This window comes from Seriola dumerili, unplaced genomic scaffold (assembly GCF_002260705.1).
Source record: "Seriola dumerili isolate Sdu_G_001 unplaced genomic scaffold, Sdu_1.0 BDQW01000242.1, whole genome shotgun sequence".
NCBI classification, from domain to species: domain Eukaryota; kingdom Metazoa; phylum Chordata; class Actinopteri; order Carangiformes; family Carangidae; genus Seriola; species Seriola dumerili.
Genome location: NW_019174497.1, coordinates 197,866 through 213,167, shown reverse-complemented (window position 1 = coordinate 213,167; position 15,302 = coordinate 197,866). Strand labels below are relative to the sequence as shown.

At 41.4% G+C, this 15,302-nt stretch overlaps 1 protein-coding gene across 4 annotated transcripts; it reads left to right on the top strand.

The window, feature by feature from the left end:
* The first annotated feature begins 1,332 nt into the window (after nt 1–1,332).
* On the top strand, nt 1,333–13,488 carry LOC111229586 (mitochondrial glutamate carrier 1-like). Of its 4 annotated transcripts, XM_022755962.1 has the most exons (12): nt 1,333–1,450; nt 2,955–2,986; nt 8,012–8,213; nt 8,343–8,468; nt 8,650–8,705; nt 8,936–9,026; nt 9,667–9,721; nt 10,462–10,522; nt 10,775–10,919; nt 11,013–11,167; nt 11,258–11,333; nt 11,471–13,488. In XM_022755962.1, the coding sequence occupies exons 3-12, from the start codon at nt 8,194–8,196 to the stop codon at nt 11,622–11,624; spliced, it is 939 nt and encodes a 312-aa protein (XP_022611683.1). In that variant the 5' UTR covers nt 1,333–1,450; nt 2,955–2,986; nt 8,012–8,193; the 3' UTR covers nt 11,625–13,488. The 4 variants fall into 4 exon arrangements, with proteins under 4 accessions (XP_022611683.1, XP_022611682.1, XP_022611685.1 ...); XM_022755961.1 differs by lacking the exon at nt 2,955–2,986; XM_022755964.1 differs by lacking the exons at nt 1,333–1,450; nt 2,955–2,986 and adding an exon at nt 1,458–1,511.
* Nucleotides 13,489–15,302: the final 1,814 nt, after the last annotated feature.

Here is a 15,302-nt window from a genome sequence, read left to right as displayed (position 1 = left end):
CATGTTCTCCCCGTGCTTGTGTGGGTTCTCTCCGGGTACTCCGGCTTCCTCCCACAGTCCAAAGACATGCAAATGGGGACTAGGCTAATTGGTTATTCCAAATTGACCATAGGTATGAATGTGAGAGTGAATGGTTGTTTGTCTCTGTGTGCCCTGCTATGGACTGGCGACCTGTCCAGGGTGTACCCCGCCTCTCGCCCGAAAGGATGCTGGGATAGGCTCCAGCCCCCCCGCGACCCTACTAGAGGATAAGCGGTAGAAAATGGATAGATAGGTAGGGTATTTTGACTCGGTATCTCCTTAGTATCTCATAATTAAGTCAATTATCTTCATTTTGACGCAGTAAGTCAAACCTTTGACTTAACATGTCAAAATTGACTTAGTATCTCATAATTTTGAATTACTATCTAAAAATATTAGTAAGACAAGTAAGACAATTACTTTGACTTAGTACAAAGCATTTTAAAATTGTGCAGTAGTAAGACAAACCTTTTACTAAGCATCTCATTATTGACCCAGTATCTCAAAATCATTATTTTTAGCTTAGTCAAAGTTATGACTTAGTATCTCATCATTATGACTAGCTGGTTACTTATTAACTTGCACTAACTTACTTGTTACTTAGTAATATCTTTCTTTTCATCATGCCTAACTTTCCATGTTTTTTTAATTCATTTCTTGGCAGAATTGGCCTCCATATAATTCACCTGCACCTTACTGGACAAAGTTAAGAGGTTTCAGCAAACACTGGCAGCTGTGTGACAGAATAACACACTGAAAGTGCATGAGGAGGCCATTTTTATGGTTGATTAAATTTCTTCCTTGTGTGCCTTTGGTCCCTGAGCAACCACTTTAGCTGCAGCACAAACTCAGTGACACATCAGGATATTAGGTTTTTGTAATGTATGAATTTAATCTTGTAAATAAACCTGTGATATAAAGAAATACTGCACGTGTCAGCTATTTTATCACTTTTTTGCTGAGAGGCCTGTAGCAACGTGCTTTTTTTTAGCCACATTTACTGCTGCATGATCCCCTCCATCCCCAATATTTCCACTATAGCAATTTTTCTATTTTAATGTTCAAGGTCATGGGGTTGAGAAGAATCGTCATGATGACGTTGCCCCTCATCCCCCACCCCTACACATTTACTGCATATTAAAAATGTCTGTACTTCTACTACATACCACTAGAGGACCCCTTTCTTTAAATCCCTTTGCTGTGTGTTTTTTCTACCCCATCGCCAGGCAGGCTGCTCCCCCTCCCTCCCTGCTTGCCTGCTTTCACTCCCACCTCCTCCACCTCCCCCACCTCCCCTCCACTGGACTCAAATGCTAGTAACACCGGTAGGTTAGCTGTTGTCGGTCTGTCAGCCAAAGATCCAGTGAGGAAAAGCTTTGATTTCACGCTACGACCACACCAGGACAGATAACGGAGACGCCTCTATGTGGTATGTACATACTGGGATGCGGTAAAACTCTTGTTGTGGATGTGGCGGCAGTCTGATTCAGGTAATGTGTTATTGGCTTGAAGCCGTTAAAATCTCACCTGGGAATTACGTGAAGGCGACATATTTAGCTAAATTTGCTGTTGAAAAAAATGTAGATAAGGTAACATGAATAGACAGCTAGCACTGGAGACTGGGATGTGATTGTACGTATGGGAGGTTGTCGCGTCGTTGTGAGAGGCAGTAGATCATTGTCCGTTATATGGAAAATCATACGGTGGGTTTAAAGATGTAACGGTAACGGTTGGGCCTATTGCTGACTCTTAAAGTGTAAGATACCGTGATTGTCGGCATTAACGTGAAAAAACCACGAATGAATAACCGTTACATTCGGGTCGTTAACATGGGCTGTCAAATTTTCCCCCATGAAACCGGCGAGCCGTTAGACAGGAGTGTAACGGTTATTCATTATTATGTTAGAGGCGGACGTGTTATCTCAAGTTTGAAGGGTTGTGTCTCAGTGGTAGTATGCTTGCTTTCTTTTGGGTGTTAACACAGAATTACCGTATTTCTTCCCGACCTGTAAGCGGCCACAGCGGCTGCCTTCTGCCGGCGTCTACCGCTCAGTGTCGAGGGAGTAATTATCGTCATGTGGGCTGGGATGTTGGTAGTGGAGGGTAAACCCACTTAAACTGTACCCACCTCCTTTTTCATTGGTAGAGAAAAGTGAAGCTATTCACATCTGACAGGCAGAATCTAGCTAAAAATTAACATCCTACTACTTCTACAAAATCAAACTAATGCCAATTGGACTATATTTGGGGAAAAAAAGAGTTCATTATTATTGCTCAATGTTTTGCCTGCTGGAAACCATTTATATTTTACCCACTTTCCTTCAGTATTTACCTCCTCAACCTGCTGAGGCCTCAGACTCATCCAAAGCACACATAAGGGAACATTTAACTGTTGGGCAAATATGAGATGAACATACAAATTTGTAGCAATTCATGCTTTTAAGAGAAGCAACCTTTTTTAACAGTTACTAGTGTATAGGCAGCAGTAGATGGGTTATGATGAGGCCAAGCAGTGTAATAAAGCATTCCTTCAGCCTTGAAATAATTGATGAAGCGAGGCATTCTTGGGTGTAAGGTGACTCATCCGGTGCTTTCTAATTGAAATGTTGTACCTTTTTGGCTGTAATGCTTAAAATATTGCATTACTTTAATTCAGAAGAAAATAACAACCTTGTGTAAAATGTTTATTTAATCAGCATGCAGGGCTACAGGCATGTAGCAAAAATCCCAGAGGCAAGGACTGCTAAATGTCACTGGTATATGTGCACTGAATGGAAATGTTAGATGCTGGGTAGATGCTGTGTTCCTGTACGCACACTGTATGTCAGGGCCTTACTGAAATCTGAAGACTGTAACCAAATGCCTTAATCCTACATTTGGCTTTCTTTCTAAGGAAAATTCACTTACAATTGTCTTTTTATTTACCTATCAAGGCTGCAGGAAAGATGAGATGAAGGCAAAACAGGTGATACAAGAGAAAAACCCCAGCTGACTTCAGAAACTGGGCCACCAGGGATACCTGTGGTGCCAGAGGAGGGACTAAACTCTACACCACCTCTCTGCACAGGAGGGGCAGTTTTTCTGGCTGAAAGTTAGGCCCATCTGGTTCTTTCTGATCTGCACCCAGCGACTACTAAAATGCATAATTGTGCAGGTGTAATGGCTGCCATACGAACTCAGAATAGAGCACTTGTGGTGGAAATGCATTGCTGTGTCCAGATCATAACTCTCACTCCACTGGTTGTAAATGGAGATTGCGAGAGAGCTTTCATAAGTAGGTATTAGGTTTATAATCCTGATGCTGTTGGGAAGAGGGAATAGTAATCAGATTTATCTGTGACACCACAAAATTCATCCCTTGTTTCCGCAGTGCTGTAGATGTCCAAAAATAGAACACATCTTATAAACCGTTATTATAAAAAAAAGCATGATGACGTAGCAGATGTCAGGTTTTTTTGTGAAGAACAGTAGATATACAGTTGTCAGTGCAGAGAACTATTTAAAACCTAATCCTTTTCTAAATAATTGATGCAACAAATACAATATCAAGGACAATATCAAGCTGAAAGTAAGCTGTATACTGTAATACTAGCTCTAGTAGCTTTACAGTAGACTTAAATAATACCCAGAAATGAAGAAAAATAATGTCTGCAGAGGCAACGTAACAGTGGACAGACTGAGTTTTATATTTGATCTGGGCTCTGTGCTCTAACAGCTCAGAGAAATACTTGACATCTGATGGAGGATTGCAGGAACACACTTGTGTCTGAAACAGACCTCAGTGCAGATCCTCTGTGGATCAGCCTACAGAGTGCGTGTATTTAATCAAACCAGTTCATGTGAGACAGATGGACTGGTAAGTAACAACAGCCTCTTCTCTAAGCTAATGAGGAAGGGCCTGTGTGATATTCATTTCGTAACTGTCCTTTCGACCCAACCGTAGTCACGTGAGTTGAGTGCTGACTACCACAGTGCTTTGTCACTACAGCCACTCACAGTCTCCTATCAATCACCAAACTCACTGTCATTTAGTCAGCAAGACCTTTACTCTATTTGGCACTCGAGGACAGAGAGGAAGCCAAGGAGCTGTGATAGATGAGGTAAATTTTTCTCTGGCTGATTTGAATAAAGGACTAAAATTTGCATTGAGTTTCGCATAGTAAATAAAGTGGGGCAGACTTGTCTCCAGATTTTTTTTGTATTTGCAGGGTTATATTTATCTTTTTTGTGATTCTTTTTGTGACTGAGACATGCCTTAGTACAGATTAGTGAAAGCAAGAAACCACATCTATGCTCTTCACCCACACCGTTTCTTCCCTTATTTATAGCACTGAACCAGTATTGTCAGTTTTTTTTAATGAATCTCCAACATACAAACTGTTTTTTATTGTTGGAAAAATAATTGATTTTTTATTTAAATTTTTCTTGAATTTAGTGCATTTATGAGCTGTGGACATCCATGCATCAGACAGCTAAATTACTTAACCAACCAAACCAGCCAAAATGTTAGACTTCAATTCAGACTTTTTCAAAGTACAAATGAATTAGAGGATGTGGAAAGATCTTACATGAAAGGTTACCGTTTGTAGCTATCATTCTAATATAAGCCTTATTTTCACATTGTCCTAAAATGCACAGTACGTACTTGATATTATTAAATTGTGTTAAAGCAAATTCAAAGAACATTTGAGACCATGTTGTGAACATTTTATTCAACATATTCACCTCAGTCACATAATACTCAATTGCTTTTAAATTCAAGAGAATTAAAAGACAGCAGGCATATTTTCATATTTAAGATTATTTTCCCTGTGTGCATATTACATGTGGTGTCATTCATACATGGTATGTAAAACAGCATGCTGCCACACCCTCTGCCCCACCTTTGTCAGATTACATAGACTACTACAGTAGATCATTACACAATACGATTAATCTTATCATTAATCATTTAACCTTAGACATTGGTCCATAAATTTGTTCTATTGAATTTAAAAAAACTTTAATAAAAGTTTTTTTTTATTTTTTTTTTTATCAATCTAAAGACCTAATTTGTAGAACTGCATGTTGCTTTACTGACAAGTAAATATATTTGTCAGTAAGCCACTGTTTATTGCCTCATTGTTCAAGTTGAAACGATGAACAAGGGTCAGAACAGAGCTGTTATCTGTCTGTCAGTTTCCTGGCTCTCTACTAACTGTTTCATCAAGTGTGTCCAATGGCTGGTTCAAGGTTCTGCAAGTTGCACAATAACCTTGTCTATTGTTTACTCATCAGTTCTTATCTGCTTTAGAGGTACAAACTCAAAATATGACCTCTGTGTGAATGTGTGTATTGTGGTATGTGTGTTGTGTTGTGTAGTCGTGTGTGTGTGTGGGTTTGTGTGTGTGTGTGGTGTGTGTGTGTTGGTGTATTGGTGTGTGATGTGTTGTGTGTGTGTGTGTGAATTCTGAGAGAAAGAAAGATGTTAAAAGTCACTTGTGGTCGGTTAGTTTGATAAAGAAATTTTTCAGTCACTTTTAATCCATTGTCATGTTCATCATGTGTGCTCAGCAGTAACTCTCCTCCCATAATAGCTGAGTGAATGGAAAAATGACCTGAGTGAGCTGAAATGACTTTAAAGTGATTTGTTGACGTGGTTACGTGGGGTCTGGAGAGAAGAATTACCCATTTCTCCTGCAGTTTCCTGACGGTTTGTTATTTTTTCTCGTGTTGTGAGAATAAAAGGAATTCTTTGGAGATTTGGTTGATGAGTGATGCCACTGTGCTGTGGACCCAGCACATTGGCGCTAGTTGTTTCCATACAGACTCCAATTGTCATGACAAGACACTGCAGCCAGGCTGTGACTGAGGGTCAAATAAATACCCTGGTGTAGACACAGTTGTATGGTGCAGATGAACTGAAGTGGGCGAGTAAAGCCGCAGGCCTGGTAAAGAAGGAGAGAGATGTCAGTTTGATGGGTGATTCATGTAAGACTGCAGTGCTGTTTACAACCCATACATTTTCCTCTCAGTCCTATAACTAACAGATTACTAACAGGTTTAAAGAGAAACCAGACTGTGGTGTTAACATGCTATGTGAATATTCTTGAGGAAGTCATTGGCAGGAAATAGGGAAAGAAAAGTAGCATGCAAAAAGTGGGTTAAGTGTCACTGCTGGGTGAGAAATGGTGAAGTAGATGAACAATCACTGGGAGATGAGTGATGGAGGTGAGCTGTGAAAGTGTGAAGAGCTGAGAGGAGAGCACCCAGCCAACAGAGACCAGAGAGGCGTCTCACTGCCCTCCACCCCAACCCGCACCCTCCCCCCCCCTTCCTCCACCTCTGGAGCAGCCAGCTAGAGCCTCAAGTCGCCATCCAAACTAAACACACCAGACCACAGCTGCATTCATGGCAAGATACCGTTATCAGAAACCTAAACATCCACGCATGCTGTGCAGTCTCTCTGAAACTGATCCTGAGGAATTAGTGATATTGGTGTCACACAAGTGTACGCATAATGCACCTCACAAAAAAACCCACAAGTCAGCAAAGATCTGAGACGGAAAAGCTGCATTTGTAGAGTCGTGACTCGTGACTGAGAGAAGTGATGGGGGAGGGCTGTGAGGAGGAGAGAGGAGGAGGCGGGTTGCACACGCAGAGGCATGTTGTGATTGGTGGATGGAGGGGGTGGAGAGAATGAAAGGGGAAATGGGATGCATCTTTTCACACTGAGGGCATTCTGTACTGTACCAAAAATAGGGGAGCATCTCAGCGGCATCATCTGTTTGCTCTAAATGATTGTTTTAGCACACAGAGGATAGAGTTTCATCTTTATGACTTTAGTTTCACACCGAAAGAGCTTATGCATAAAACATGAATGTTCAAGGACACGCGTGACGTGCAGATGTTCCAGTGGTCATAGATTTGTTTAGCAAAAAGTAATCCCTCCTATCCAGCTCTATTTAAAGGGAGCTGTCAGCAATGTTGCCTAATGCTTACCTTGCCTATGCTACACTGTGATTAACTATAGGAATTAATATTTAATAAGTTACTGTTTTAATTATTGATTTTCACGGAAAAATAAAATACCAAACATCCCCTTATTCCAGCTTCTCAGTTGTGAGGATTTGCTGCTTTTCTTTGTCTTGTGTGATTGTGAATTGAATGTCTTTGGGTTTTGGAGTGACGGTTGGACTAAACACTGCTCACCTGCAGCACCACTTGTATTGTTGCGAGTTTAAGCTGGGCTTCAATTTCCTGTCTAACAAAGAGCACAGAGCATTTGCTTTTTTTTCGCGTAGGATGTTTTTGTCAGTTTGTTGTGGTTTGGTTCCACAGCACACCTGGGAGTCGAGTTGAAAGTTCAACTGGATATACACCCGGTTTTTGTCAATGTTAAGGGGTTGTCTTGGTAATTTGTTGGTTTCACAGCGGTGAAAGTGAACTCACCTCTAAAGTTAGAGTCACAGCATTTTTCACACTGCACCTCGACACCACATGCTGGAACTTCCATCTAAGATCTCACTATAAAAAAAGCACTTATGAACTTATGATGTAGCTCTCTTACATGCGTTTAGCTGCTTATTTGGCAGGTTGCACTTCCAGTTTTTCGTGACCTCTATACCTTGTTCCTTTTTGGTTTGAATGCATTTATTTTAAGTTACCTAGGACATTGAACATGAACAAGATAAGTGATTTGATCACACCACCCTGGGCTTTAGTAAACTACATATGATAGACATTTTTCACCATTTCCTGGCATTTTATAGACTAGACTATTAACTGAGAAAATAGTTTATAATGAAAAAATTCATTAGTTGATGCTTATTTGCTGTTTTTGCTGTTCATTTCAGGTGGTGCACCATCTTGGCACTAAAAGTCTATGTTGTAATGTCTGTGAAAACAACATTGCTTCATTCTAACTTTGGAAATGTATTGATCTTCTATTTTGTTGTAAGAGTTCTGTTAAGAGTTCAATGAGAACATCTCCTTTGCTCTATCTTTACAGATATCCCTTCACTTTAACTAACAACACCTGCAAGGATACGAGTGGACAAAGCATAATCAGACTACACACTCCCACTTTGGACAGCAACACACTACTGTAACAAACAACAAAACACAAGGACGACCACTGAGTGACCAGCTAACAGACAGATTGGCACTTTGAGCAGCCGGGGCTTGAGATAAATGGCTGACAAGCAGATCAGGTGAGATTGAATATGGAATAACTACTAAAGTTTGCAACAGAGAAGCAGCCCCCTAGCCTCGTTTTCATCTAGTGACCTTTCACATGTCATATCTCTGTCTCTTTCTCTGTGGTCATCACCTTCATGCAGTTTGCCTGCCAAATTGATCAATGGGGGGATCGCTGGCCTAATTGGAGTGACCTGTGTGTTTCCCATTGACTTGGCCAAGACTCGCTTGCAAAACCAGCAAAATGGATCTCGCCTTTACACCAGCATGTATGAAATTTCTGTACTTTACTTTTTTTATACATGATCAGTCTCTAACTCACTGAAAGCTCACTGCTTAACTATAATCAGAATTAATCAGCAGTGCCACCCAGGTTATCAGCAGATCCTTTTTGTACATCCTGTAGGCAGCCGTTTCACTAACATACCAACTGTTGTATTTGTGTCACAGGTCAGATTGCCTTATTAAGACCATCCGGTCAGAGGGGTATTTTGGGATGTATCGAGGTAAGTTCTTCACTTTGACAGGAGAAACTTGTGATTAATGTGTGTGTTCACTAGCATTAGATTCTTACTTTCAGCTACAGACATCAAATAGAGGGATTTATGTCTGACAGGTAATTATCTGGAAAAAGCTTCCACCATGGACCGCCTCATTCTCTCTCTTTCTCTCTCCTATTTTTTCTTTTCTTTGTGCCTCTTTCTTCCTTGGTCTCCGTCCCTTTTTATCCTCCCAGGAGCAGCGGTGAACTTAACACTAGTCACGCCAGAGAAAGCCATCAAATTGGCTGCCAACGACTTCTTCAGGCATCACCTCTCCAAGGATGGGTGAGGCATGAAAGTGCTGACAGGCTGACTGACACACACCCACTCCCCTCAGTCACACTGATTAACTGGCGTGTTTACCAACATGTAACCTGACACATTAGCTGTCTGTATTCTCACCAAGGCTCCAGTTAATCCTCCATCGCTCTGTCATCTCCTCCGAGGCACGGAGCATTTCACGGTGGTTTGTTAATTGTCTGGCTTAAAAATACAGAATTACTTGTATGTGCGACAGCAGAGGCCCGGTCTGAAATCACATTACAGAGTAAAATTTGCACACAATGTTATCACACATCAAGACTTTAGCAACCATCATCTGGTGTTGCTGAAACTGGGCACCCATTGTCTCTCATAAGCACTGCATAGATAAACTTGAGGGTTTCTGGGGCATCTATCTCCATCACTACAGTGACAAACAAGCAGGCTGATGAATGATTGACTTGTCTGGCTCAACTGCTCAGCTTGTGAATTATTAATCCGGCCGCATGCCTGACATGTTGATATGGAAGATAAAGATTAGCATCACAAGCTCAGGTGGTGACAACTCCCTTTTCCAGGACTATGGAAATAAAGTTGTATGCCTCTCACACTGACAGTCTAGTGCATGTTTTTGTCTGATCTTGCTTTTATCTTTTTTTCTCAGAAAACTCACTCTGTTCAAAGAGATGCTGGCTGGGTGCGGGGCAGGTACATGCCAGGTGAGTGAGTGAGTGAGCGAGATGCTCCTTTTAACTGCATCCTCCTGTTCTCCATCTGGAACTCCCGCCTTTAGCACTGCCAATGTCATCTCACGCACGAACCACCGGGCCTCAGCCATATCCTCATTTGTGTCTGCCGCCGGCAAGAATTAGGCACGACTACATTTAAACGAGAGGTGGTAGTTGCAGAAACATGTCTGCAGTTTGTCTCTGTGGATTTCCACTGTTATCTGTGATCTGAATGTGACCTGTAATGTTCCATTTTCATGAATGATTTCTAATTACTGAAATGCTGTCCTGTTAGCAGGCGATACACTGGCAGCTAGATGTGAGTGATCAGATAAGACACTGTGAGAGTGCTTGACCATGTGCACTGAGTGAGTGAGTCAGAGGGAAATGCCTGTTGTCAATGAGGGCAAAGGCTTCAAGCCCAAGGAACGTGATTAGATTAAGTGTAGCAGACCTTGGATTAAGATTGCAGCTGAGAACATGGCCATCTCACCCGTAATCCAGTTAACTAGCTACTACTGTGTGGATTAGAGAGAAAAACAAGTGTTGACATTTAGCTAATGATTGCCAGTAGATTTACACTGGACACGCATTTTGTATGACACGCTCAGTACTCATCAACCCTAAACTCTGACTTTGAAATCACTTGCAGTCGCACGTAGGAAAAATCATGTGATGTGTTCAGAGTGTGCACGTGTTGACACTGTACCTGTCATTTTGTTTTGTTGTAGGTTATTGTCACAACTCCTATGGAGATGTTGAAAATCCAGCTCCAAGATGCTGGACGAATTGGTAAGAGGAAATTAAATCTGGATGGTGGTATAGCGAAGAATGAAGTGCATGTGGTAAAATGGAGAAACAGTGACCTCATGTGGTCATGTCAGAGATTGCAGCTGCTTTATCCCACATTCTTCTCACTGTTATGAATTCAAAATGTCTGCCCGTATACCTGCTATTATCATGGTGTAATCATTGTCATTGTTTTCAAGTAGCTTGAAGTTGTGAATCTGCTGTCGTTAAGGTTGCGTGTCTTATGCTCCTCAGCGGCTCAGAGGAAGCTGATGCCAGAGACAGTGGCAGCAGGTACTGTGGAGACCAAGTCCCCAACAGCCATGCAGCTCACAAGAGAATTACTGAGGGAAAAGGGCATCGCAGGGCTGTATAAAGGCCTTGGTGCCACATTGCTCAGGTAAAAACACATCTGGCAATCCAGGAGTAGTTTTAGCAACCAACTGTAACAAGGCTTACCGTGATCACCTGTCTTATTTTTCTCTTTTTGTAGGGATGTTCCTTTCTCCATCATCTACTTCCCCCTGTTTGCCAATCTGAATGAACTGGGCAAAAGAGGTGCAGATGGCCCTGCTCCTTTCTACGTGTCGTTTATATCAGGCTGCCTTGCGGGGAGCACAGCGGCTGTCGCTGTCAACCCTGTTGATGGTGAGCAGTGAGACCTTGAACATTGTGCATACAGCGATGCATGCACTGACACTTGATGTTATATACTCACCTGAGCTCTGTGTGTTACAGTGATAAAGACTCGACTGCAGTCCCTGAACAGAGGAAGCACAGAAGACACGTACAGTGGAGTGACTGACTGTATCAGGTGACCTCATTATGTCTTCACTGCTACCTCATGTGTGAGGCTGTGTGTGTGTATAGTGTGCCACCATATCTACTGACACATAACTTCTGCTGGCTGAATGTTTCAGATCCTATAATGAGCTTTCGTTTGCTCTCTAGGAAAATTATGCGTAATGAGGGTCCAGCAGCCTTCCTGAAGGGAGCCTATTGTCGAGCCTTGGTCATTGCGCCTCTGTTTGGCATCGCCCAGGTCGTCTACTTCCTGGGTGTGGGTGAATTTATCCTCAGCTTCTTGCCTAAAAAAGACAACTAAGAAGCGGCTCCTTTCTGCCTTTCCCTCCCATAATGCATTACACCAACTGCGTGAGGATTCATCTCATTCTGAAAGAGGTTTTTCGATTGGTCAAAGCAATGGCTGATCAGTTAATTTTGTTTTTCATATTTCATTGTGTTGAATGTTGAAATAGTTTAAGAGGGAGCCTTTGTTTGCCAAGCTGCCTGTGGTGGCACACAAAATTCCAGTAGGCAAGCTCAGCTAGCTCTCTGGAAATGAAGCCACAAATATCAGTCGAAGTTTTAAACGAATATTACTTTATAATTACAACATTTTATTGCATTCTGGAATATGATTGTTGATGTACTGCCCTTTGGTTGCTGCAGTGATCTACTGAAAATTATAACCCCTAACTAGCGAAATTAAATGCACATACCATACTAATATTTGCGACCATTAGCTCGGGTAGAGTATTTACTAAAATGCTGTTAAAGATTTTCCCCGGAACTTATGTCTTAAAAGAAGATAGTACATTTCGAAGAAGAGCAAAATATGCCTCTGTTTCAGACAAAGACCCAGGGAATGTGTTGATGCGATAACAGCACACCCCCTATGATCTTTCCTGAGAAGCCACATCCCTTCCTGTAAGTGGTTATAATGAACTCAGCCATTCAGCTCCAAGCACACTTTGATTGCCTTGGCTTTTTAAGTAGATCAGGTTCCATCTGATATTTAGTGCTACCACAATGCTTCCACTGTTTTGCCTCTGTCAAAGACAGCTCTGTATCCTGCTCACACACTAGACTGAAGAGACAGTGCACGACATGTGGGCATTATGCACCACCGATCTACATGTGCACTTTGTTTAACCTTGACACAGAATCACAAAAAATTCTGCACTCTTTTTTTGAGGGTTGAAACTGTCAAACATGTTGTACTTGAGGCCACACCCCAATCAGTGATGTCACAGCAGGGGTTTTGCCTTTGAGGGATGATAGAAAACACCTGCTGTGACATCACTGATTGGATTGCGACCAAAAGTGCAGTGTGCTTTAAAAGTTCAGTCCACAGAGAGCAGTGCAGCGGCAGTCTTTCTCTCTCTGTGATTCATTGTGAATTCAGATGAAAGCATTAGTTTTGAATACTTAAATTGGTCTGAAAGTAATTTTTAATAAAATACCAGATTATTAGTAGATATTCAGTAATTATGCTTATAGATGGTCAGACATCACCTGCCGAGGCCTCATGAGTACAGTCATCCACTGTAGAGCGAGTAAGACCTTAGCTGGTGTATCTCATGTCCTCTTAGACCCAGACATAATTCTTATTGTTGTTGATGAGTTGACACTTAATTTAAATTATTTTCTCCAAACTTGAATTCAGTGGCAGGACCCAAAGAGCTAATGAAAAACCATTCTTTATCGCAAAATCAAACCAATGTGTTTTCAGTGTTCTATGGTTTGTACCAAACATCTCTGCTTGTTTGCTTTAGAGGTTTCGTTTGCTTTAAGTTGCTGGGGAAAGCAGCCCTGTCCTGTCTTGTTTATGCATCACAACACTGAAAGCCCTGCCATTGGTTTATCTCACCGGAGATCAAGGTGACTTTGACATGTATTACCCAATCACATTCCTTCCTCGCTCCCACTGTTCAAGCAGCTCGTCAGTTGTACTGTCGCACTGTAGATGCGCGATGCAACTTTTCAGTGTATTATCATTTGTGGGAGTGAGACCTATTTATGAATATTCCTTTCTATAGGCAGTATAGCACTATATATTTGTATGTGTCGTTTTTTTTTTTCTGTGTCAAAGTGTCCACCTTAACTATATTGTACATATGCAGATGATATGAACTTTATGTTTTAGGATTTATTGTTTGTTTTGTACATGATGGCTTATTTGCACACCTACCTCTCCAGCCCCCCCCCTCAATCCATATTGTGGTGATTTTATGTTATGATGATGTGGACATATCAAATGAAGGAACATGTTTTAATGCAACAAGCATCATTTGAACTTAAATGCAGCATATTGATGAGGGTTTTTTTTACTGTATGCAAAGGGGAACACTAGTGTAGATCTAGGATGGTGTTTTGGAGGTGCCCTTTCTCCCAAGCTACTGGTTAAGTCTGTGGGTCAGCTCATTGTCCTGTTTCCTGTTGTTTTATTAACAAGGACCAAATGAAGCATCATATAATGATCACAGAAATGTAGTTAGTTTTAAGTGAATGACCTATGGCACTCCTTAAACAGTTCTGGAAATGAAATACACTATGGACAAGGCCAGTAGGGATCTGCTGACATCCGACTGCAAGTCTAACATCTGTCTTTCTGAATGGTGCTTCTCTCATGACGTAGCTGCAATATGACCAAGGCTGTACTGACTGAATTACATGCTAGTGAATCCCAGCGTTATCAATTATCAATGTCTTAACTAAAAGCCATAGGTCAGGGAGGGGCAGCAGAACTGCCAGACATCGACTGGCACCTCCAGCCATGTTGACAGATGACAAGCAGAGCCACAGGAAAATGGCAAAAAAAAGACCTGCCTGCTCGTGTGAGCTTGTCTTTATGAATTACTGTTGTAGTTTTTTCGACATTCCAATTGCCAGTTCATCTCATATATGCTGTTATTGTGATCATGATGCCTATTTTTGTGTTGTTGAGATTATTGTTATTGTTTTTTTGAACACCCCCCCCCCCCCCCCCCACCCCTCTGTTTTTTTTTTTTTTTTAAATTTTTTTTTTTTTTTTTTTGAACCCCCCCCCCCCCCCCCAACCCTTCTAGATTTTTATTTGATCTATTTTTGGTTGAATCTTGAAAATGTCATGCAAGTCATTTTGTTTTACCCAGCTGTGAATTTTCTCTGATCTTGTGCATTTGGTTATGTATGTGCGTGTGTGTCTGACTGTGTAGTGCTGTAGTTGACGTGTACTTCTTAGTGTGACACTGCGGTATTTTTCTCTTTGATTGTCAGACCCATGCTCTCTCCCCTCCTTCCCTCTGTGTGTCACACTCCTCTGCCGTCCACTCTCCCCAGCATCCACAGCCGGGGGTGCAGGTTAACGCAGAGGAGCTCTAAACACCAAATGTATGACTTAGAGTGTATACAATCAAAGAAAGCACAAAGGATTATTAGGCACAAGAGACCACATGGCCCACTTTCAATACTCGGACAGAGTCCTTGGAAAACTATGTGCTGCTTTTGCAGAAATGGATCAAAGCCTGATTTATTTCAGTGGAGATGTTGATTGAGATTAACTTTTTAGTCTTATAAGAAAGTTTATCTATGTCTGTAAAACTTGATCCATAGGGCTGACACAACAGGTCGTTATAAGAGACACATAATGTGATGGTGTCCACTATGTTACCCATCAGCAGTTAGTCACAAAATGTATATCGCCTACATATTTTAAATGAATCAGATATAAGAATGTAACTTAGATATTGAGATGTATTATAATTATAGTGAAGAGTTTATTACATTTTAATCTAAAGATTTGTGCTTTACACATTCACTGAAAAATTCATGAACCAGCTCACTGATATGCAATAAGTAGAAGCCACACACAGAACACCATAAAAGAATAAATACAGAAAAAAAAACCCCACTGAACACAACCTGTCAATCAACAATCACAACATCACACACTGTATGGATAATGCTACCAGGACCTTGGAGGCCTTCTGGGGTCTGAGCTCTTTTCAAGGCCTCTGTT

Coding starts and splice junctions, on each gene's coding strand:
- LOC111229586 (XM_022755961.1), top strand. CDS start 8,194: ATGGCTGACAAGCAGATCAG. Junction 9,722..10,461: donor GCGGGGCAGGTACATGCCAG/GTGAGTGAGTGA, acceptor GTTTTGTTGTAG/GTTATTGTCACAACTCCTAT. Junction 11,168..11,257: donor CGCTGTCAACCCTGTTGATG/GTGAGCAGTGAG, acceptor TGTGTGTTACAG/TGATAAAGACTCGACTGCAG.